Source organism: Camelus ferus, chromosome 12 (genome assembly GCF_009834535.1).
Source record: "Camelus ferus isolate YT-003-E chromosome 12, BCGSAC_Cfer_1.0, whole genome shotgun sequence".
Taxonomy (NCBI): domain Eukaryota; kingdom Metazoa; phylum Chordata; class Mammalia; order Artiodactyla; family Camelidae; genus Camelus; species Camelus ferus.
Window position 1 is genome coordinate 30,833,436 of NC_045707.1, and position 24,550 is coordinate 30,857,985.

At 36.3% G+C, this 24,550-nt stretch overlaps 1 protein-coding gene across 1 annotated transcript in view; it reads left to right on the forward strand.

Moving 5' to 3' along the window:
- The window catches only part of KIF21A (kinesin family member 21A), a 139,360-nt gene that overhangs the window by 59,322 nt on the left and 55,488 nt on the right, over positions 1-24,550 (forward strand). Inside the window, 10 exon segments of the mRNA XM_032493308.1 lie at positions 7,852-8,074; positions 8,203-8,319; positions 8,321-8,386; positions 9,764-9,913; positions 10,608-10,742; positions 11,620-11,787; positions 13,657-13,772; positions 18,486-18,681; positions 19,074-19,263; positions 19,614-19,677. Of these exon segments, the coding sequence (XP_032349199.1) occupies positions 7,852-8,074; positions 8,203-8,319; positions 8,321-8,386; positions 9,764-9,913; positions 10,608-10,742; positions 11,620-11,787; positions 13,657-13,772; positions 18,486-18,681; positions 19,074-19,263; positions 19,614-19,677 (1,425 nt within the window).

Here is a 24,550-nt window from a genome sequence, read left to right on the forward strand (position 1 = left end):
CTTATGAAACCATAGATTAAGGACAACCGTGTTTTCTAACAGGACAAGAGGTTAGCAATGGCCAGCCGCAAAAGGGAAGGCATGTTGTGTGTTATTCCTTCCCTGTTTGTGGGGAAAAATAAAAATAACTTGACCAATCACCTAGCAAAAGAAAGGTTTATCTCTGGTGATGCTTTTAATAAAACAAGGAACATAGGGATAGGAGAGATGAAGGTATACAAAAAAGTCTGGAAAAGCAAAACTGCATGTGCTTAAATTAAAAATACAGGTTTGTTGCTTGCATCTTTGGACTTAGGTTAACGAGTGATGCTAACTTTTCTAATTTAGAAAAAAATTATGGGTGACTGCACAAGTTCTGGGAGGTTATAAATTTTAACGGCATGCATTCGTGTGTTTTCCTTAAAAGAGCATTTCTTAAGTAACTACGAATCATGATTAGTTATTAGTCAACCTTCCCATCACTAGCATTTAATCAAATTTAATTCAGTATGAGGACAAAATGTGCCATAATTTGATTCCCCTTTTTAAAAGAACCTGTTACTCAGGAACTTGGTTCTTTTCCATTCTGAATGAAATTTGCTTAACTGGCTATATGGGGCTAGTAAAAATGATAAAATTGAATGAATAAAAATTCCCATTTTGGCTTCTGTTGTACGCTGTGCTGATATGAACAGCAGGATAATGAAGCTTGATTATTTATTACTTTGAAAGGGTTAACTTTGGGATTATGACTTTTCATTGCAAAAGAAGGTATAACATTATTCAGCTTGATTATCTCTGCAAGGCAATGTATATTTGCATGTGTGTGTACACATTTATGTGGGTGATATTCAGTGTTGCATTATACTTCTATTTCTGACATAATAATTCTACGTTTAATTCTACTAAAGATTCGGCATACCCAAAGGGTATTTTCAAAGATACGACAATAGTTTGGGAAGCCATATAGTAAAATCATGCATTCTTTAACATGCTGGGAGGCCCACGTGGATTTAAGATGTTAAGATGCCTTGTGAGGGAACTGACTTGGAGAATTTTCAAGTGGTGCTGTAACAACACTTTGTACCTAAATAGGCTCTCATTGCCACGTGCTGTCTCATTTGTTCAAAATGCTGTGATGTGAATGTGGTGACAGTAATGCTACCACTTGTCAGATAAGGCTGCTGAGGCTAAGAGAGTGACTTGCCAAAGCTCACAGTTAGCATGTCTTAAGTTCTGTGAAGAGTCTGAGATTTTACCCTATTTACAACTTAACAAGTGAGTCTTTTACTGTTTGATGTCTAGTGGCAGAAGACACAGGACACCTGAGCTGGAGACAAAGGACTTTGATTACTCGTAGGATAGTAAGCATCATGCATTTCGTGGTGATTTGAACCGCTTGCCCATCCCCACACTCCTAATCTGAAGGCTGCAATGCAGGTATACCTAATGCATGGCTGCTGTGCAAGCAGTGGGAGATCAAGAAACAGCAACCTTCTCATCACAGGGAAAATATATATTTTTCTATTTCTTTAATGTATCTGTGTGAGATGATGGAAGCTCACTGAGCTGTTACAGTAATCATTTCATGATGTTTGTAAGTCCAATCATACTGTGTACCTTAAATGTATATACAGTGCTGTATGTCAGTTATATCTCAGTGAAATTGGGGGGGTGGGAGAAGAAACACTGAGCTTGGGGATTCACTGTTTTTATTGTTTATTCACTGTTTCCGTTGCTTTGTGGAAGCAAGTCAGCTCTGTGAGGTGGAAGACATTATTCGTAAAGGTTGCTCGCTGCAGATGCACCCTTGAGAAATGATCCATGAAAAGAGCAGTCAGGGTTTGGCATTCTTGGCAGACTCAGCATTGTGTGTGCAGGGATGCGCTGGCCTCATGGTGGGATGCTTCTTCCAATAGTGCGTGGCAGAATTAAACCTTAGAAACAGTTCTGTTGAATTTTATGACTTAAAGTCTAGCCGAAAAGGAAGCAGTTATAAGCCTTTCCCACCCAAATATACTTACCTTACTTTTCTGTCTTATCTAGGACATCTTGAAACTAGCCCTCTTAGCATATTTGGTATACTCAGTTACTAAAACCAGTTATGGTTATTATGAAGACGGAGGACAGAAAACGGGGCCCAATTTAAGGAAACTTACTGATTTTACTCTCAGACTCTCTGCTAGTCTTCACTAGCTACTCACTGCAAAGAGCCCGACAATGATTTCATAGATGAAGTTCCTCATCCCTGTGGCCACAGTAGCATTTGCTATATGTAAAAACTAGAGAGAATAATAGGAACCATAAAGAAATAAGGAAACAACTAATGGTGGATGTAGAGTGTGTCAGAAGAAAAAGGTTGTTTATGGTTACCTCTTTTAAGGCAGGATTTTGCTTTTTCTTAAAGGAATAATTAAAATAGAATTTGAAGTTAGAAAGAACTTTAGGAATATTAAATCCAGGTCCTATATTCATTTTATAGACCAGAAAATTAAGACATAAAATAGTTCAATGTTTGCTCAAGATCAAGTTTCTGGTAACAGAGTAAAGTGATGGGGGGCAAAGTTAGATTATTGTGAGAGTCACATGCCCGGTATTAGAATGTCCCCCCCTTAAGGAGTGCAGTTTATAGGAGTCATTTAGTAAACATTTGTTGAATTACTTTTATGATTGAGTAAGTTATATTATCGGTCCTTAAATAATTCAATTACTAGTGGATCAACAAGAATTCAATTTGATGTCTGTTATTCTAACAAGATACACAAATTGCATGGATTAATTCAAATTTGGCGGGGGAAAGAGAATGCTTTATAAATGTACAGATATTTGAGCTAGGTCTTGAAGAATTGCAAAGAGGTTTCTATGCAGAGATGTAGAAGTCCAGCATTCCAAGCAGCGAGAAAACTGTCCTTTGGCATGGTAAAAAAAAGTATTTAAGTTGATCAAGAAATGATCAGTGGTTTGATATAGCTGAGTATCACTAGATTTGAGAGTGGAATTGCAGGTAGAATCCAGATTAGGAAAATCTTAGATATCATGCTAAATAATTGGGACATTTTTCGGGAGAAACACTGTCATTTTCAGGCAGGTTGGTATATGAGATATAAGAGTTTGAAAAAATGAGTTCAGAAATTGGAATCAATAAAGAATAAATGTCACAAAAGCCAATCAATGAGAAATACGGTGTTTAAAGGTAGCAGAAAATTACCACCCCATAATATTATAATTTGACATAGGATTATTTTGAGCTGAAGGTAATTAAAAGAAACAGATACAGAAAGAGATCTCTGCCCTTCCGCTATTTGCCTAAAAGCAGGACATAACTTTTTAAAGCTATTCTTCCTCTGCTCTCTACCAGGAAGGGCAGAAATTCATTACCAGAGATTGCACCGAAAGATCCCACATTGGAAACTTTATTTAATTAGCCCCTAGCTTCCATTAGTTCCTCCATATATTTACATTCCCACAATTTGCTAGAAACTCAAAATCCTTTTTCTTTTTGTTATGATGCTACTTAAATCCAAGTCCTAACCACTCTTTGAGTCATTCATCACTGAATATTCCCATGTGCATGCATGAACACAAGTTAATAAACTTCTGTTTGTTTTCCTTGTGTTAATCTGTCTTTTGTCAATCTAATTTACAGGGTCCCAGCCAGGGGAATCTAGAAGGGTAGAGGGAAAAAGTTTTTCCCTCCCCTGCGAGTTGTAAATAGGATCGAATGCTGAAGAGAGGTCAGGTAGGATGAAGACTAAAAAGGGTCTGTTGTATTTGGAAATAAAAAGGTCATCAGTGCCTTCTATATAGGCAGTTTCAACAGAGTGTGAGAACAGAAGCAAAATGGTTGCTAAATGCTGATGGAGAGATTCAGAAAATGGAAACATTTGTTTGTGCCTCTTTATCTTAAAACTGAATAATTGACAGCTTTGATCATATTCTCTTTCAAGCCGTCAACCTTCACAAAGTAGAGATCACAAATTACATTTGTTGCTCTATGGCTCTCCGTGGGTTTTCCCTTTCAGATCCCACCCCACTGGTCATTGGCCTGCAAAAGATAAAAAGTTCCATACCTCATGCTAAGGAAAAAGGCACATTCGCTGGTGAAACTGTCCCTATTTTCCATAACAGCCTCACCCTGCCTACATTCATTTCCAACGTAACAATTTTTACAAATCCCATCTCCATTAGCAAATTAATATTGTAGCTAGAACCCACATTGTAGAGTTCTATAATTGGCTTTTATAATATGATATTGCTGCATAGTATTAGATGATCTTAAGTGTTTATGACATAAGCTTTATGCATAATTGTTTTTCTTTAAGAAGCAATTTCAAATATATCTAGTTGTATGATTACACATTTGAAAAAGCCTGCAAGGATTTGTTACTATATCTTAGTAACCTTAGTGTTAACTGAAGTGTTAACCCTCATTATTTCTTGGTATTGGGGTTAGATAAGTATGTTTAATGTTCTTATTTTTCTATAAAAATAGTAATAAAGTATTTCAAAATACTTGGAATAATAAATGTCAGATTTTAGTTTTAGTCTTCCTTTTCTGAGGAGAGCTGGTACATTCTGTCTATATTTACTCTCAAATTATAGTTTTTAAATTGAGGTTTGTAACTATGTAAATTTCAAACTCTTCACATCATGAAGGCAGGTGAATTGGCTTGGGTTAGGACTTCATCTGAGAATTCTTGACTTGAGTATACATTTAGGGGATTTGGAATTTAAAATCTGAATTTTTGAAGGGGAATTGAGCAGGTGAATAAGCTGCTAAACTTTGAAGTATAGTCAGCTTCTGATTATCTGCATGTGTCAGAGACCATTCCCTCAGACCTGCTGGGAAACTGCCATTGCCTGCATCCAGTGGGAAAGGGTTCCACCCATCTTGCTGGGTTTTAAAGCCACTCTGTCTCCCTACCCATGCAAATGGTGGAATTGCATATGGTCCGTTCTTCAAATGCAGCTCCCCTTGACATTAGCAAGGATAATAATCAGGTGAGTAGAGTTTAGGAGATTAAGTTCTAGGTGACATTGGCATTCTAAAATTAGCTGTCATATTTGCAATTCAAATAGTATTTATTCTTTATGTTGAAATTGTATCTTATTAGCCAAATAAGTTAGCCTATGGTTGTAATCATTTACTTAAAATTAATGAGGCACTGATTTCAAACAGTAGGACTAGTGCTCATTTTCATTTAGATAGTTGTTTTTATGTTCATCTGTTTTGTTATGTGGAATTTATTAAGCTTCATGGTGCAGCTATAAATCAGGGAGAGAGCAGAATCCTGGGGTAAATGAGGTAGCTTTCAGGAGACGGAAAAGCCTGGGCTCAGATATGACTTTATGTTGGAATGCAGAGAGTTAGGTGAGAGCTTCCTAAAGAAGTGAAATCTAAACAGAGATTGAAACCATGAGATGTTCAGGCTGGAAGAGGAGTTAGAAATTGAGAAGGTGGAAAAGAGTGTTCAGGAGAAAGAAAAGGATATTTGAAGGCATGGAGTCTAGAGAAAGCATACCTTGTTAGTGAAACTGGTTAAAAGTAAACCATCAGCACCACCACCATCCCCAACCAAAATCCTTTGATGCAAAGATGGAGCATGGCAAGAGGAGATTGTAGAGCGATTTAGAGATATGCTTAAGGGTTTTCAGCAAGGTAGTGACCAACTTCACATTTTACAAATATCACTGCTGTTGCAATCTGTGGAACAGATTGGGGAAGGGCAAGACTGACACAGGCTGGACAGTGAGGGGACTTCTGCAGTAATCCAAGTAGGAGATAATGGCGGCCTTGCTTAGGGTGGTGTTGATGAGGAAGATAAGAAATTGATGGGCCCAAGAGCTATTTCAGAGATAATTCATAGCTCTTAGGGTTAGATGAGGTAGATGAAGTAGGGGAGAGAGGGTAAGTGAGGCTGACTCTCCTGTTTCTAGCTTGCCAGTAGTCAGGATGGCGGGGGGGGGGGTTGGTTTTTCTCTCCATGACTCTCCTGAGGAGGGTGGGGCTTATGATTTTCTCCTCATGATTGGATGAAGTGAGATAGAAGAGGAGGAGTTTGGAAAGAAGGGAGTATGAATTTTGAGAAAGACCACTCATCAAGAAAATGAAGAACTAGAAAGGGAAAGGTGCTTCTATCATGCGCTGTTTGTATAGTCCATGGAGGCAGCTTCTTACAAGAAACCCTTTTGTTTTATTTGTTATTTATCATTTTACCTTTATAACAGTATATAAATATTATTTTCCTCTTCCAATTTTATAATACGGTGTTCTTCAGTCAAATAGTGTTGGATCTAAAAAGAACCTTGGATGTAATAGTTCTGTCAACAGGGGAGGAAATCAGAGCTCTGAGAGAAGGCCACATCACGTCTGTGGAGTGGCCGAAGTCATGGAACCCAAGTCTCCCAAAGGCCACTTCCTGACTCTTTCCACAGTACCCAGCAGGCTCCACTTTGGTTCTTGCATTCCATTAAAACAAATAAGTGAAGCTGAAGACTTTATGAAAGAAAAACATCATTATCACAGAAGAAGGAAAAAAGGCATAAATATATATTCTTAACACACTTTTTTGCTAGTACAGAATTCCATTTAAGATAAGCAGGGTTACAGAAATGTAGTCTCTTCTCAGTATTGTGATTCCTGTCCTTCCATTGACCTTCCATCCTGATGAACTGATAAGGGTCAAACCTCAGGTGGTCTGGACTTAGGCTTAGCTTTGTCTCTGATAAATAAATGAACTCGTTCCTACTTTTATAGATCTCAGTTTTCATATCTCAGAAAATAAGAGTATGGGGCCAGATTTCCTTTAAAATCCTTTCTTTCTTCTCTCTGTATCATTTTATATGTTCCATTACTGGTTGTCTCTACTGTCTTCCTTAAAATGCTTCTCCTCCATGGCAAAAAGAGACCTCTTAAAAAACTTAAGTACGATTTAAGTCAGTGACATGTATGCCTAGGATGGTCCTGATTCTGGAGTGAACAGAATAGGGCCAGATTTTGTGTTGTTCTGTTAGCAACATGTCACCATATTTACTTTCCTTCTTGGAAATACAAGCCTTGAAATCAGGAAGAGAAGGCAGAAGAGGAAGTTCCTAGAATCTGAAGTAGATGAGGGTGAGTGTAGGGCAGGTGTAATGCTGTGGTCTTCCACGTGGAGAGAGGACCCCCTAGGAGACGTACATGATGATTCACAGGTTTTGGGGAGAAAGTAGTAGAACTTCTACTTGTCTTTATTTTTAATTTCTTCCTTTTCAAAATTCTGCTTTTGTGTATATCATAATATATGACAAATCAATATAGTACATGCATATATTTACAAATGAATATACATTTTCTTTTATATTATATATTGTGGGATTATGCTTGAAACTGTTTAGCTGACAGAAGGTTATGGTCAAATAAGTTTGGAAACTATTCACCATTCGAGGAGAGTTTGCAAAAAGGCAGTCCAAGGGCATAAAGATAAATATTATGTCCTTAATTTCTCATTTTTGGATATCTTCCTCTCTGGAAATGAAAAGAAAAACTCTAAAAGATAACACGACATAGGATTTTGGGGGTTGAATTTATCTAACTGAGTCTTTACCTCTTACAGAGTTGAGGAAGAGTATTCGCCTGCAAAATTTTAATTTTAAGATTAATTTTACTCTTGTTCATGATTTTTGGGGGGATTGTGAAATAATTTATACTGAAAATGACTCAGTATGATTTAACTTAGTTAAACTTTTCAACTCAAGGAGCAAGTAGTAGATTATATTAGTGATTTTAAAAGATTTGGCTAGGAATTTCAAAATCCTACTTCTTCCATTTTTTCCCATTTATTTTATCTTATTTTATTTTATTTTTACTGATCTTTTTTTTTTTTTTCACAGAATAAGACCACAGCTTGCCAAAGAAAGAATTGAAGGATGCCATATTTGTACATCTGTCACTCCAGGAGAACCTCAGGTCTTCCTAGGGAAAGATAAAGCTTTCACTTTTGATTATGTGTTTGACCTTGACTCCCAGCAAGAGCAGATCTACACTCAATGTATAGAAAAACTAATTGAAGGTTGTTTTGAAGGCTATAATGCTACCGTTTTTGCTTATGGACAGGTAAGTACCAAATTATTTTCATAGAAGCCGTACTGTTCAGAAGTGTCATTTAAGTTGCACTTGCATTTTTGTCACTTGAGATTATGTTAGTAAGATCAAGCACCCATTTTTTCTGTTCTTTTATTCAGACTGGAGCTGGCAAAACATACACAATGGGAACAGGATTTGATGTTAACATCATTGAAGAAGAACAGGGTATTATTTCTCGTGCTGTTAAACACCTTTTCAAGGGTATTGAAGAAAAGAAAGCACACTTCAATGAAAAATGGACTTCCTCCTCCAGATTTTAAAGTGAATGCCCAGTTCTTAGAGGTAATAATCTAATTGTGTCATTAGTTTTCTTTAGATTTTATTCTTAAGACCATAGCCCTTATAATTTTATACTCCCACTTCCAGCTTAGTACTTGGCACATAGTGTTCAATAAATGTTGTTTGAGTAAATGAACATTAGGTAATAGGTGGCAGTAACAAGATATAATGGGTAGTAAGTACTTCTTGTGTGTTTGCATTTAAGATTATAAACAGCTAACTGGTGTCCGCAGAGCAACACAATTAATATTGTTTACTTCAGATTCTCTCTTTATCCTGTAATTACTGCTGTGATGTAGGCAGGCTCACAGAGTGCTGGGAAATCAGTGACCAACACCAAAAGGGAGGGGGAGGATGTGAGGAATAACAGGATTGACGCTGTAGCACTAGTCTGGCTGCAGGAACTGGTTTTCCTACAAGGAGAGGCAACGTCCAGAGGTTGGGGCGAGTTTGGATTCATGTAGGACAGTCTAGGCTGGTGGGAGGGACATGACAGTAAGAGGGCACTGAGGATTTGAGCAGTATTGCAGTCGGGTGGACAGTGGCCTTGCAGTTCTGTGTGCTTGATCCAGAGAGCGTGCCAGTCTAACTGTCAGTCCAGACCAACTGAGCCAGTCATTTTGCTCATCGATGAAACCTTTTATCCAGCACTGTATGGCACGAAATAGAAGACAGTTCAAATTAATATCAGTTACCTAGCTGCGGGTTAATGGACATTCGTATTTAGTAAAAATCAAGAAGAATATAATTGTGTGTTTCTACCAAAAGAAAGGTAATTAATAGTGGAGAAAGAAAAGAAAGTGTTGTCCTATCTTCCCTTTCATCCCTCCGAATGTTGTTAGGCATTGCGACTTAAGCATATTGATCAAAAAACAGGTATACGCATCCTCTTCTAAGGTGGCAGCACAATCTCATCAGTATCTATTGATACAGAAACTAAAATACTGCTGACCTTGCGAAAATACCTAAGTATTAATTTTTAGATACATTAAGAAGGGTTGTAGGGTGAAAGGAAATATATTTGTAGCTCAAGTAGTAAAAATTCTTAAAATCGTCTCTAAGCTTAAGAGATGTCTACATTTGGTACATTTTTTTTTAATTTGCTTATATTTACAAATATTTGTTTATCTCTTGCAAAGAATCAATGGATCATTTTAGCTAATCCTTAACTCCTTAGTCATGATTAAATCTTTTACTGTTCTTACCCTTGTAAAGAAATCTGGCATTTGTTTGTATTTGTAATGAATTTTATGTGTTGTTTGAAGAAATATATGTCATTTGGAAGAACTTTTAAGATATGTTTGAAAAATAACATGTAGTATGTGTTATTACAATCATGAGGCTATTTCTGCTAACATTAGATTTATTTCTTTTTGATAGCTATATAATGAAGAGGTTCTTGACTTATTTGATACCACTCGTGATATTGATGCAAAAAATAAAAAATCAAATATAAGAATTCATGAAGATTCAGCTGGAGGAATTTATACTGTGGGCGTCACAACACGTAATGTGAACACAGAATCAGAGGTGACGTTTTGCGTTATAGTTAAAATAGAGCATATTTGACTTTATTTAATAGTTAGCTTTGCTGATCAAGGTATGAAATTTCTATCTTTAAGTGTGACAAGCAGTTAAAATCTTTACCGTCTTCTTCATTTTTTGCCCAGGATTTCATTATTAAAAATGTCAGAGTTAGATAAAGTCATTACATTTATCGTAGCATCAAAAGAAACTAAGGCAATGTGTGTATAGCTTTCTTTCACAGCTAGAAAAAGAGGGTTAGATAATTGAAAGTGAAGTATGAGACCACAGTCCTTTTGTACTTTTTGCTGTAACATATGTAGGACTGTATCATGGCTCCTAAAGAGAGACTGTTAAGAAAATTACAAAAAAAAAAAATTTCAGCAGAAGGTACAGAAGATAATTCCAGTTATTGTTTAGCTTGTTCCAAAGTGTTCTACTGTAATAGTTTTGAAATGGAAGCTGCAAATGTCAGCCAGTGGCAAACAATGGAATCTCAGTGTTTTTCCTATTAAAAAAAAAACAAACACTATTATTATACTGAGAAGTTCAGCTCAAAAAGTGCCTGTAACCAAAATAAGAATCTATGTCTTTTACATTCCTTAATGTGGTGGATTTTAACCATTAGCTCAGACTTCTGATTGTGTGGACCTTATTTAAGTATTGTTCATGAAAACTCTTCTTTCTTTCCCTTTTCCAGATGATGCAGTGTTTGAAGCTGGGTGCCTTATCCCGGACCACTGCTAGTACTCAGATGAATGTTCAGAGCTCTCGTTCTCATGCCATTTTTACCATTCACTTGTGTCAGACCAGAATATGTCCCCAAATAGATGCTGTGAGTTATTAGTTCTAATCTCTTAACATTTTCAGGTTTCACTTTCCTAAAATCACATGAATTCTCAGAGAGAACATTTGTGCCAAATTAAGTTTGTTTTTAACCATTCCTTTTCCTAATGAGATGTCTCTGATCCTGTTTAAGCTAAAGCTGGCCAACCATGTAAGATTTTGAAATAAAAAATTGGATATATGTCTGCAACAGCCAGAGAGCATGCTGTGGCCATATGGTGATGGATATGGTTACCTGAGACCCTTTGTTTTTGAGAACTATATGTGTTACAAATTTCCCTTCAACGTAAGCAAAGCCTCAGTCGATAACCATTGAGTTTTGACCTTCTCTGACCTAACTTTGTCTACACTTATAATTGCATCAGACTTTTTTATACGTATTTTATTTGGCTACATGCCTCTATTTGGCTATATATTTGTATATATATGTAGTATATATTATTTCAGAGGTCTGGTACTATATATACTATTTCAACCACTTATGTGGGAGCGTGTGGATGCTTTGCTGTGAGAGACATGCTCAGGATTCTAAAGGAGCAGCAACTTAAAAAAGTGAGGAATAAAACTTTGGCTTAAAATTTAAAAGAAAGGAAAGAAAAGGTCAAACTGGTGCAAGTTTTCTTATGAAAGAAGTATTGTGGACTAAACCCTCATAAATGCTGTCTAATGGGATTCCTTCATTTTCTTTCACTGTTAGCACTTTCACTGTTGGTGTTGTATCATTCTTTTATGGTTAGGTTTAATAAATAATGTGAGAACTATATGTAGCAATATGAAAAATATATATAAAATGAGGGCAAGGTGGGATTGGAGGATATCTAGTGTCACATTAATAAAATATTTTCGATTATTTTCTTCAACTACAGGAAAATGCAACTGATAATAAGGTGATTTCTGAATCATCCCAGATGAATGAATTCGAAACTCTGACTGCAAAGTTCCATTTTGTTGATCTGGCAGGATCAGAAAGACTGAAGCGTACTGGAGCGACTGGCGAGAGGGCAAAAGAAGGCATTTCCATCAACTGTGGACTTGTAAGACTAAGACGAAGGCTTTGTGCTGACATGATATCGGGGCTATGTCATTGTCCTTTTCCCTTTTGGCATACATAATGCACTGGGCTGAGAAAGCAAAATTGCTATAAACCTAGGAGTAATGCATTGAATTTTGATCTGCTCATGCTGTCAGATTTTTTTTCTCCTTTTGACAACGAAATTTTTCTTCATGTGTAAAAATTTCGTTGGATTAAATTTTATGATGTGTACATAAAATAATATATATAATAGAAATGACAAACATTCTTTTCACGTTTAAGACTATGCTGTTTTCATACTAAATATTTTATGGGATGACTTTCATAGTAGCTTTTTTGCTAACATTTTATGACAGACTTTATTTTGGAAATTATAATAAATTTTTTTTAGTAATGATCACTTCAAAAAGAGAAATTTTCTAGATTGTATTAGGAATTAACTTTTAATACCATTGCCACCTAGTCGTGTTTTTGTTTGGAAAAAAACACCTCGTGTTTGAGTTAGCCTAAAGCTTCTATTACGTGGAAGAAAATGCTCTTGAACCAACTTTTTATGTAGTAAATCTTTTCTTCTTACTGATGTGATTATAAAGTTGGTCATTTGTTCCTGCTTAAATGTAATGACATCCTAAATTTCTGTGATGCTGACAGCATCAAGACGTGTGTATTTTGCTTTGCTTCTCTTCCTTTCTTGCTAGAGCTGGGGCTCCAAGCATATGGTGTTTTTTGTTTTTTGGGGTTTTTTCTGTCATTTTCCAATATTTGCTCTTGTATGATTGCAACCCTTCTGCGGGGGAATTACCAGCTGAGGCTGATTAGAGAGAGCCAGCCTTCCCTGCTCCAATCCCCGTCTTGATGCTCCCACCATATGGTTGAATATTGTGTTAAAGGGACTGAAAGATCTGGATCCTGGACTTTGTGTATTGTTTTGAATTTCTTAGAAGATAAAATCATGGTGGTATTTTCATTTGTGCTGTCAGGAAAAGACAAAAGCCACTGCACTGTTTTCCTGTTCATGCTACGTGGCAGAGCAGTTCAGTGTGGCCTGTGGTTAAAATTGTATCCTCTTTGGAAAAGGAGGACTGAGACACAATGTGATGCTCATGCACTCTCTGCATCATCCGTTGGCTCGAACAAAGACATTGTTACAGATGTTTGCATTACTGAAGGGGAGTGCGACCGGCATTTAGGAAAATGCTTACCCTGTACCTGCTAGTTCAGTGACAGCAGCTAAAGCAGTAGGGGTGGCAGAAGGAGTGACTAAAGAGTTCTGTAATTTGACCTTGTTGTTTAAATATTGGATGCTTAGCATGTAGAATCATTGAATTTCTAGGTAAGGCTATCCTTGCATTAGGAATACTGAGATTCTTCAGAGATATCATACTGATATTTTTATCGAGGTTGAAGGAGATTTTGTCTTCCCATAAGGCAGCTATAGGGCAACAAGAAAGTTTCATGAAACAAACTAACAAGTTATTTCTTCATTGAATTGAGAAGAATTTGCAACATAAATTGGCAGTTTAGGGGGGAATACAACCCAATGCTGTGTTAATTCTAGAAATGGTCAGAAGTCATCAATCTTATAACATTTCTATTTCTAAAGAAAATCCCTGAATAGAGGCTTAAGGATTTGTGAATTGTGAGCATCTATAGCACTAAATTTTGAGCGGTTGTCAGCTTTTTAGTCGTTAATATGGGAAGCTTTGAAGTTTTCTTTATACTTTAAAATACAAATGCAAAGTAAAACCAAATACAAATGTTCTCAATTCTGCCACATCTTCACATTATTTTCTATAAGCTTTCAGTTATTTAAAAGTGTTACAGTTGGTAAATTTTTTATCATTTTTCTCTCTCTCTTTCTCTCTTTTAGTTGGCACTTGGCAATGTGATAAGTGCATTGGGAGACAAGAGCAAGAGGGCCACTCACGTTCCCTATAGAGACTCTAAGCTGACAAGACTACTGCAGGATTCTCTTGGGGGTAATAGGTATGCATACGTGTTTATCCTCCGTGTTCCTGTGTTTCAATTATTCTTTAAACATAAGTTTGTAAAGTGATTTATAAGAACTGTTTTTAACTATAAAGCAAATTATTAGGATGAGGAAATAATAATTATTGAGTACCTCCAAGGTATGAGTTCTTTTGGAAGTTGTTATTTCACATATTTCTTACAACATCCCTTGAGGTGGGTGTTATTGTTCCTGGTTTATAGATAAGGAAATTGAATTCTAGAGAGGTCAAGTAATTTATTCAGTCATTTAGCTTATAAGTGAAGTCGTTGGCATGTGCTCTTTCTACTACATCATAGTTTCAGTTTTCAGCAATTGGCACATAGAAGGTGCCTAGTAAAATTTTGTTGAAAAATAAATACTCTCTTCTGTGTAATTGCAAAGTAATTTAAACATTACTGATAATTTTTTATGAAGTCTTCTAAAAATTAAACATTTTTTTATACTTGGGAAAACCTTTTCTTTTAATGTCAGTTGAATGAAATACAGGGTGTTAGCTGGGTTATTAACTTTGCCAGAATCACTGATACCGCTCCTTTTCCGTCCTTGGCATCATTCTGGTATGTTTCATCAGCTAAACATGTTCTTTGGGGAATGCATTCCTCTTTATAAACATCAACACGTTGGCTTTAAAAGTGGAAACATTTTTGGCATTTAAATTCAATCATAGCACAATTCAACAAGTTACAGAGCAACTAAAGTGAATCTATTTTACAGTGTTTTCAACGGTTGAATATGTTTACTGATGCTGTCAAAATGATCCTTAGATGCTTAAAATTAGCTGGTAGTTAAACTTGTAAACTTTCTCTCTGAACAACTATTAGTCAAAGAATTTTGATAATGTTGAGTCTATTTAGGTTTGAAGTTGGATGGATTTAGAAATAAAGTTTTGTTTTATAGAATTCAGTGGTCTCATTTTTATTTTATTTGTTTATTTTAGGTTTTTTTTGGGGGGGGAGGTAATTAGGTTTATGTACTTATTTACTTTTTTCAGAGGAGGTACTGGGGATTGAACCCAGGACCTCATACATGCTAAGCATGTGCTCTACCACTTTGAGCTATACCCTCCTGGCAGCGGTCTCATTTTCATATTCCTACTCTTTATGTAATGTTCATATTCTTTGTATTGCTTCCATTGTGTATTTCTTACTTCTGTTCTATATTTTCACTCTGACCTTCAGTATCAATCTGAGTCTTATTGTAACAGGACAAATTTTTTTTTTTTTTAAGCCAAATATAAATTTTTAAAGTTTACTAAATTGTAGCCTTTTCTTGTATTTACTTCTTAACTTATAACTTTGTTTTATAACAAAGCAGAGATGATAAACATCTTCCCCTTACAAGTGTCAATACTTTTGCATAATACTTCTGAAAGTTTGCTTGCCCTGTAACAGTCTTAAGATATTTGTACTCTAGGTTTGGATTCCTCCTGAGTTTTATGTAAGCTACAGCTAAATAGTCTCCTCTGTTCCTCACCCACTTCCTCACTGGGTGGTCACTGCTCTCTTCTAATTCTATACTCAGTGATCTTCCATTCCTGCTTGAAATTGTGAGGTTGAACTCCTAGTTCAAAAGCATTATATTCTGTATAAGCCTGGAGAATAAAGTACTTCATTTTGTGATGTTTGTACAAATTACTTTTAAGAAAAATTAGGCCAAAGATATTTTTAGGAACAAGCTGCCTATATTTATGTGCACAATTTAGTGACTTTTTTTTTTTCAACCAAGCTGGCTTTCATACATTCATAATGTTTAACATTTTAAAAAGTTTATGCCTAAAATTCTGAAAAATACAGAAAAATTTAAAACATGAATTAAAATCACTTAGATTTTTATTACCTGTAAGTAACTATTGTTCATATTATGATATATTTCCTCCCTAATATATATGATATAACAATATGTAAGATAACATAATATATTTAAATGATATGGTTTTTTTTAATTTTTAAAAATTTTTTCATGAACAACTATTCTTGAAATTTGTATCTTTTGGGTTTTATTTAATATGTCACCTTTTTCCTATGCTGCAGTAGATTTTAGCTCCTCTCATTCTTGTCTTGCACTAATCTTCTTAAGCACTTGATCCCAGTACTCCTCAAAATATGTGTGAAGGGCAAGCCCTTCTCCTTCCCCACTTCCCGTTTGTGGTGGGTTGATGTTGTACATGACTGTACTCAGCTTGTCCCATTTGTGACTTTTTATGTGAGTTTGAATACACTTGAACTGGTCTATCTTCTATTCAATGAAATGAGCAAGCTCCAATGTTGTAAAAGTTTTCAAAATGCTTATTTTCAATTTCTGTAGTTACTGTGACAATAATATACAGGATGGCCCTGGGCTGGGGACCACACTTTGAGCAGTTTTGTCCTCTAATCAGTATCCATAATCATCACTCTCACTTGATTACCTTGTCTCCTCCATCAAAAGATATGCATGAATTATCTTAACTTTCTGACCTCAAATAAATAAACATGACGTACAATTACTAATGACCTAATGTGTTCCAAATAACACAAATGTAATGACTAATGCATTCCAAATACCGTGTTGTACAGAGTATTCTGATGAGTAAAAAAGACTTGATGAGTTTAGGATCTAAGAGTTGGGCTCTATAAACTTTCAATGTAGTCACAATCATAATTTACTCATAATCTACAAAAAAGAGATAGGCAGAGAGTGTGAGAAGGTCGAGAGAAAGAGTACAGCCACACTGAGGACTGGATTCTCAGACTAGATGATCTCCGAGTTGAATCTCGAATAATCTTGTAAGGGTAAGTCATACATCTCAAGTGTAGTAAATGTATGTTGTTTTTGTCTTTGGAGGATTACCTGTCACAGTCCCCAGAGGGAGGCTAGAGTAGTGAGCTAGTTGTGAGATGGAACAGGCTGCCAGGGGAAGCTGAAATAACTCTGTAATACAGATCAAATTCTCCCAAGAAAAGTACTTGCTGTTGACTGCTGTCCCCTAGAAGAATAAACTTTAACATCAGCTAGTCTGGCGGCACAATAACTAGTTTCCAAGGGGTTATACCCAAGGAAGTCCATGCTTTCTCGAAGGGTCTGCCTCCTGTATACTCTTGTATACTTCTGTATACCCCCTTATTACCTAACACATTTTCCCTTTTGATTAAAGTGTATCGAGGGTGCAAAATCAAATAAGTGGATTATCGGTCCTTTTTGTTATACATGTTAATAGTTCCTTAGCTTAAGACTTGTATTTAGTGAGTACTTCAGGGTAAATATCAAGTTACTCACATTATTGTTTTTAGGATGATATCATGGATTTTAAGTAAATAAATAAGATCTGGAATGTTAAAAAATAAAAGTAAGAGTAAGTAAGGTTGAGCAAGAGTTTGTAAAGGGAGGGAGATAGGTGGAATGGACCCCCTTTTAACAGGGTTACCATGAAGGGCGTTATGCTAAGTGAAGTAAGTCAGACAGAGAAAGACAAATACTGTATGACAGCACTTAATGTGGAATCTGAAAAATACAAACAAACTGGTGAAGCCGACTTACAGGTATAGAGACAAACTAGTGGTTCCCGGTGGGGAGAGGGAGAAGGGGCAATATAGAGGTCGGGGAGTGGGGGGTACAAACTATCTGATGTAAGAGAGGCTCAAGGATGTATTGTACAACATGGGAAATATAGCCAATATTTTGTAATAAGTGTAAATAGAAAGTAACCTTTAAAAATTGCATAAAAATTAAAAAGTTAAAAAAAAACCACAGCGAGACATTACTACGTATCATCTAAAATGATTAAAAATAAAGCTTGACGATATGAAAAAAAATTAAAAAAGAAAAAAGAAAAAGGTTACTGTCAGTACTATGAGTGCTGTGTTGAGATTATTGGGAGAATGCAGAAGTGGAAGCAGGGGCTAGGAGGCTGTAGACTAGGATTGATAGCTGTGAATTTCCTACCAGGGTGGGGAAATTAGTTCCTTAATTGTAGTTCCTGTGTATTTTTTTGTTAGTGTGTAGGTGTGCATTAGAATGTTCAGCATCTGTTTCGTTGACAGAAATAGCTTAAGCATGGTAAGTATTTTATTATCCTGTTCTTCGGTTGGTAAAGCAATTCTTCATGACTGTAGAGTAGTGTTTCCCATTTTTCCTATGTAATCTGGCCAGAAACTCTGGAACTCTGACCACTCAACCACAAATGGTGTTTCATATTGTTAAACATACAGGTATACTAAATACTTTTCTTGATCAGGGGATTGGATTTTGTGTAAAATTCTTTGCTGACATTAAAAAAATCAGGATTCAAGTGATTAAATGAAAAGAAGATAAATGTGAAATCCTGAAATATTAAGTAGATAATGAAAGCAGTGGTTTTTGAATTTCAACATGTCACAATATAGGCAGATTAAATTTTAGAATTTTTCTGTGTGCATCACTTCAAAAATTTTTGTTAAGAGGTGAGAAATACATGCCTTCTCAAGGTATTATGAGTCAAAAAAATATTAATTCATTTCCCCCAGTTTTACCCAAGGAAATAAAATCTTTTTCCTTACGGATAGTCTTAAAGCATTGGGGCTTTTAAGTTTACTTTTATTTTAAGTTAGTAATATCAATCTTTTGGTATCTTGAAGAGTAGATACTATTCAAAGGGCAGGAATTTTAAAATGATTATTTCAGTGTTTTATTTGCTTTTATCTGTAAACCTAATTATCATTTGTAACTTTCAGCCAAACAATCATGATAGCATGTGTCAGCCCTTCAGACAGAGATTTTATGGAAACTTTGAATACCCTGAAATATGCCAATCGAGCTAGAAATATCAAGAACAAGGTGATGGTCAATCAGGACAGAGCTAGTCAGCAGATCAGTGCACTCCGTGGTGAGATCACACGGCTTCAGATGGAGCTCATGGAGTACAAAACAGTAAGCTCATGGTTTTGACTTTGCATTTTGTGATACACGTTGTGTACACAGTGATAGCTTTTTGTAATGGCTTGCTCATGTATGTCTCTAGTAATGGTGGCATCTTTCCTTTTGGAGGTATAATTTTCCAGTTTTCCTTGTGGGTAGCCTATGTTCAGTCTACAGCCTGACCAAACCTCTTGTTTCAAAAGGCTTCCTATGCAGTCAATGTCTTTAGTGACAAATGCTCCATGGACAGTTGTCGTAGAGGGAAAAGGATCTCTTTTGCCTCGAGGCTGTTAAAACAAAAGGGCTCTTGGCTGTAGAATTGTGTAGTCCTGTAGTATCCTTTAACAAAAACTCTTGGGTGTTTAAAGCTTCTTAACGAACAGGGAAATATTTTTCTTTTCTAGGGTAAAAGAATAATCAATGAAGAGGGTGTGGAAAGCATCAACGACATGTTCCATGAGAACGCTATGCTGCAGACTGAAAATAACAACCTGCGTGTAAGAATTAAAGCCATGCAGGAGACAGTTGACGCACTGAGGGCCAGAATCACACAGCTCGTTAGCGATCAGGCTAACCAAGTCCTTGCCAGAGCAGGTATGTGTGTAGGGCAGGAGGGAGGGGTTCACTTGCGGAGGGCAGGAAACATATTTCATGTTTGTTAGTTATGTGAAATATTTGAAATGAAAAAGTCAATATCTGTATTTACAGTCTGTGATTTTAAGTTACTTAATTTGTGAATAATGCATTCTTACAGAAGCAAAATGTGCCCTTTGCTTTATCATGTTATCTTATTTTCTGCTCATGTAATTAAGGTCAGGAAATTTTCTGTTTAAATTGTATTTTTCAAGTATTCTTGTTTGGTTTCTGTAACTTGATTCTTTTCTCTCTGTTTTGTTGAATTTTCATTTTAAAGGAAATTCTTGATTTCATCTTTTATCTTGCAGGTGAAGGGAATGAGGAGATTAGTAATATGATTCACAGTTATATTAAAGAAATTGAAGATCTCAGGTACAGTTCATGTTCTGTACTATATAATGCGCATAGTATGGGTTTTGCAGTGAAGTGTTATTGCTATTTGTTGGGCTAATTTTGTAGTAACTGTTCACAGTGATATTTCACCCCTTAACGTTCAGGGAATAGTACTTGCCTGTTGTGGAACATATGGGAACATAATGTCACATTGCAAACTACTTTCCTTGCCTCTCTTCCCACATTATCTTTCCGTGTTATCCTCCTACTCTTGTTCTTATACCCTTCATTGGAGGCTTACCTAACCTGACATAAGGTTAGGCATAGTTGGTGTTGATGAAGTTACCTCCCTGTGCCTCTTCACCCACCATTTGGGAATGGCCCACATCAATAAGTCATCTCTAATTTTTTAAAATCTTCCATTGCACCTGTTCCCTAAGAGTTCTCCAGTGATTCTTTGTGTGTGAGTTATGGCATCCCTACCAGTTTGCCTGCCTCTTTGGTACACACAGAAGCTCACTCATCACCCACTTTTCACACACGTACTGCAGGTACTCACTATATGCCACGTGTCATGCCGTGGACTGAACAAGTGTGACATAAACAAGGAGTTCACCGTCAAGGTGGGTCACCTGACATAAATAGTCATTTGTGGTAAACAGGATGACAGAAATTGGTCACACGCCTAGTGTGGGAATATGGGAAGGGGACCACTGAGCTCTGACTGGGAGAATATAGGGTCAAAAAGATCGTCAAAGGCACTAATCATTTCTGTGATATTTTCAGATTCCATGGTTTGTCCTGATGGCTGAGCTGCTTTCTCTCTCTCTTTAATTGAAGTATAGTTGACTTATGTTGCTAGTTTCAGGTGTACAGCTAAGTTGATTGAGTTATATTTGATATATATATATTTTATATATATATATTTTCAGATTTTTTCCATTATAGGTTGTCACAAGACATCAAGTATAGTTCCCTGTACTAGACATAGGATCTTGTTGGTTATCTATTTTATATATAGTAGTATGTATATATTAATCCCAAATTCCTAATGTATCCCTCTCCTACCTTTCCTCTTTGGTAACCATGAGTTTGTTTTCCATGTCTGTGAATCTTATTTCTGTTTTTATAAATAAGTTCATTTGTGTCATTTTTTTTTTAGATCCACATAAGTAATACCATATGATATTTGTCTTTCTCTGTCTGACTTACTTCACTTAGTATGATAATCTCTAGGTGCATCTATGCTGCTACAAATGGTAGTATTTCATTCTTTTTTATGGTTGAGTAATATTCCATTGTGTGTGTGTGTCTGTATGTGTATACTCACACACACATACCACATCCCCTCCATCCATCCATCATTGGACATTTAGGTCACTTCCATGTCTTGACTATTATGAATAGTGCTGCTGTGAACACTGGGATGCATGTATCTTTTCCAATTAGTTTTCTCCAGGCATATGCTCAGGAGGGGGATCCCTATATCATATGGTAACTCCATTTTTAGTTTTTAAAGGAGTCTCCACGTTGTTTTCTATAGTGGCTGCATCAGCTTACATTTCACCAATAATGTGGGAGGGTTCCCTTTTCTTCACACTCTCTTGAAAATTTATTATTTGTAGATTTTTTGATGATGGCCAGTCTGAATGGTGTAAGATGATACCTCATTGTAATATTGATGTGTATTTCTCTAGTAGTTAGCAATGTTGAGCATCTGTTCCATGTGCCTGTTGGCCATATGTATGTCTTCTTTGGAGAAATGTCTATTTAGATCTTCTGCCCATTTTTTTATTTTATTTTTTTTTTAATATTGAGCTGTATGAGCTGTTTGTGTATTTTGGAAATTAATCCCTTGTTGGTTGCAGTGTTCACAAACGTTTTCTTCCAGTCTGTGGGCTGTCTTTTCATTTTGTTTATGGTTTCCTTTGCTGTGCAAAAGCTTTTAAGTTTAAGTAGGTCCCATTTGTTTATTTTTGTTTTTATTTTCATTTCTTTAGGAGATGGATCCAAAAAAATATTGCAATGATTTATGTCAAATAATATGTTATTTTATGGTTACCCCTATGTTTTCCTCCAGGAGTTTTAGAGTATCTGGTCTGTTATCCATTTTGACTTTATTTTTGTATATGGTGTTAGAGAATGTTCTAATTTCATTCTTTAACATGTACCTGTCCAGTTTTCCCAGCACCACTTATTGAAGAGACTGTCTTTTCTCCACTGTATTTTCTTGCCTCCTTTGTCGTAGATTAACTGACCAGTAAGTGTGTGGGTTTATTTCTGGACCGTTTATCCTGTTCCATTGGTATATATGTCTGTTTTTGTGCCATTACTGTTCTGTTTGGATTACTGTTGCTTTGTAGCATAGTCTGAAATAAGGGAATGTGATTCTGCCTGCTTCTTTCCTCTTTCTCAAGATTATTTTGGTTATTTGTGTTCTGTGTTTCCACATAAGTATAAAAATTTTTGTTCTAGTTCTACGAAAAATGCCATTGGTAATTTGATAGGGACTATATTGAATCTGTAGATTGCCTTGGGTAGTATGGTCATTTTAATATTGATTGGGTGCATATATATTTACATTTGTTATATTTTCTTTTTCGATTGATCCCTTGATCATTATGTAGTGCCTTCTTTGTCTCTTGTCATAGTCTTCATTTTAAAATCTATTTTGTCTGATATAAGTATTGCCACTCCAGCTTTTTTGATTTCCATTTGCATGGAATACCTTTTTCCATCCCCTTACTTTCTGTCTGTATGTGTCACTAGAGCTGAGGTGGGTCTCTTGTAGACAACATACATCCCAGTCTTGCTTTTGTATCCATTCAGCCAGTTTATGTGTCCTGATTGGAGGATTTAACCTGTTTACATTTAAGGTAATTATCAACATGTATGTTGTTATTGCCGTTTTGTTAATTGTTTTGTATTTGTTTTTGTAGATCTTTTTTTTCCCCCTTTCTTCCTTTGTTCTCTTCTCTTGTGATTTGATGACTATCTTTAGTGTTAGATTTGTATTCTTTTTCTGTTTTGTGTGTATATGTATCTTAGAATTTTGGTTTGTGGTTACCATGAGGTTTTGGTATAGCAGTCTGTATATATACATGATTGTTTTAAGTTGCTGATCTTTTCATTTCAAAAGCATTTTAAATGCCCAGTATTTATACTCCTCCCCTCATGATGACTGGTTTTGGTATCATATTTTACATCTAATTGTTTTCTGTATCCTTTTACTTCTTATTGTGGATACAGATGATTTTACTGCTTTTGTCTTTTAACCTCCCTACTAGTTTGTGTGTGTATAATTTCCTACCTTTATACTGTATGTTTGCCTTTACTGGTGAGCTTCTCCATTTTGTAGTTTTCTTGTTTATGCTTGTGGTCTTTTCTTTTCTTCTTAGAGAAGTTCCTTTAGCGTTCGTTGTAAATACTGGTTTGATGGTGCTGAATTCTTTTAGCTTTTGTTTATCTGTGAAGCTTTTGATTTCTCTGGCAAATCTGAATGAGAGCCTTGCTGGATAGAGTATTCTTGGTTGTAACTTTTTCCGTTTCATCACTTTAAATACATTGTGCCACTCACCTTCTGGCTTGCAGAGCTTCTGCTGAAAAATCAGCTGATAGCCTTATGGGAATTCTCTTGAATGTTATTTGTTTCTTTTCTCTTGTTGCTTTTAACATTTTGTGTTTAAGTTTTGTCAATTTGATTACTATGTGTCCTCTTTGGATCAATCCTAAATGGAATTCCCTGTGCTTCCTGGACTTGGGTGACTATTTGCCTTCCCAGGTTAGAGAGTTTTTAGCTATTATCTCTTCAAGTATTTTCTCAGATCCTTTCTCTCTTTTTCTTCTGGGACACCTATAAAGTGAATGTTCATATGCCTGATGTTGTCCCAGAGGTCTCTTGAACTTTCCCTGTTTCTTTTTACTCTTTTTTAATTCTGTTCTGTGGCAATGGTTTCCATTATTGTGTCTTCCAGCTCACTGATCCATTTTTCTGCCTCATTTAGTCTACTATGGATTCCTTCTAGTGTATTTTTCATTTCAGTTATTGTATTCTTCAACTCTGGCTATTCTTTATATTTTCTAACTCTTTGTTAAAAAATTCTAACTTCTTGCTCTGTGCATCCATTCTTCTCCCAAGTTCTTGGATCATTTTTACATTCATTACCCTGGACTTGGGTAAATTGCCTCTCCCCACTTCACTTAGTTGTTCTCCTGGGGTTTTATCATGTTCCTTTCTTTGAATATATTCCACTACCATCTGTCTCTCTCTCTCTCTCTTTTTAAAATAAATTTCTATTTGTATTTTTATGTATGTGGTAGGTTAGTTATGTTTTTCGACCTTGAAAAAGTGGCCTTCGGTAGGGAATGTCCTATGTGTCCCAGCAGTATGCTCCCTTCTTGTCACCCAAGGGCCAGGGGCCAGCTGGTTCCAGGGGATGGTCTGCCTTGTGTTTGCAGACTTGGTTCTATAGGCTGTGGAATCATTGTTTTCTTGCTTCTTGTGTCTGCCCCCTGGTGGGTGAGGCTGGTCTAGAAGCTTGTGTCGACTTCCTAGTAGGAGGGGCTGGTGGGTGGAGCAGGGTCCTGGCCCTGTGGTGAGCAAGGCCACACCTAGGGACCTGTCTAGAGGCAGCTTTGGGTTCAGAAAGTATTTAGGCAGCCTGTCTGCTGATGGGTGGGGCAGTGTTCCTGACCAGTTTGTGTTTGGCCTGAGGTTTTCCAACACTGGAACCTACAGTTGTGTGGGGTCAGGTCTGGGTGCTAATGATCCCAGCAAGATGTCAGCCTCCAGGAGAGTTCATGTAGATGAATACTCCCCAGTGTGGCCACCACCAGTTTTTATGTCCCCAGGGTGAATCCCAGCCACCTACCAAATCCCCAGGAGGCCCTCAAAGACCAGAAGGTAGGTTTG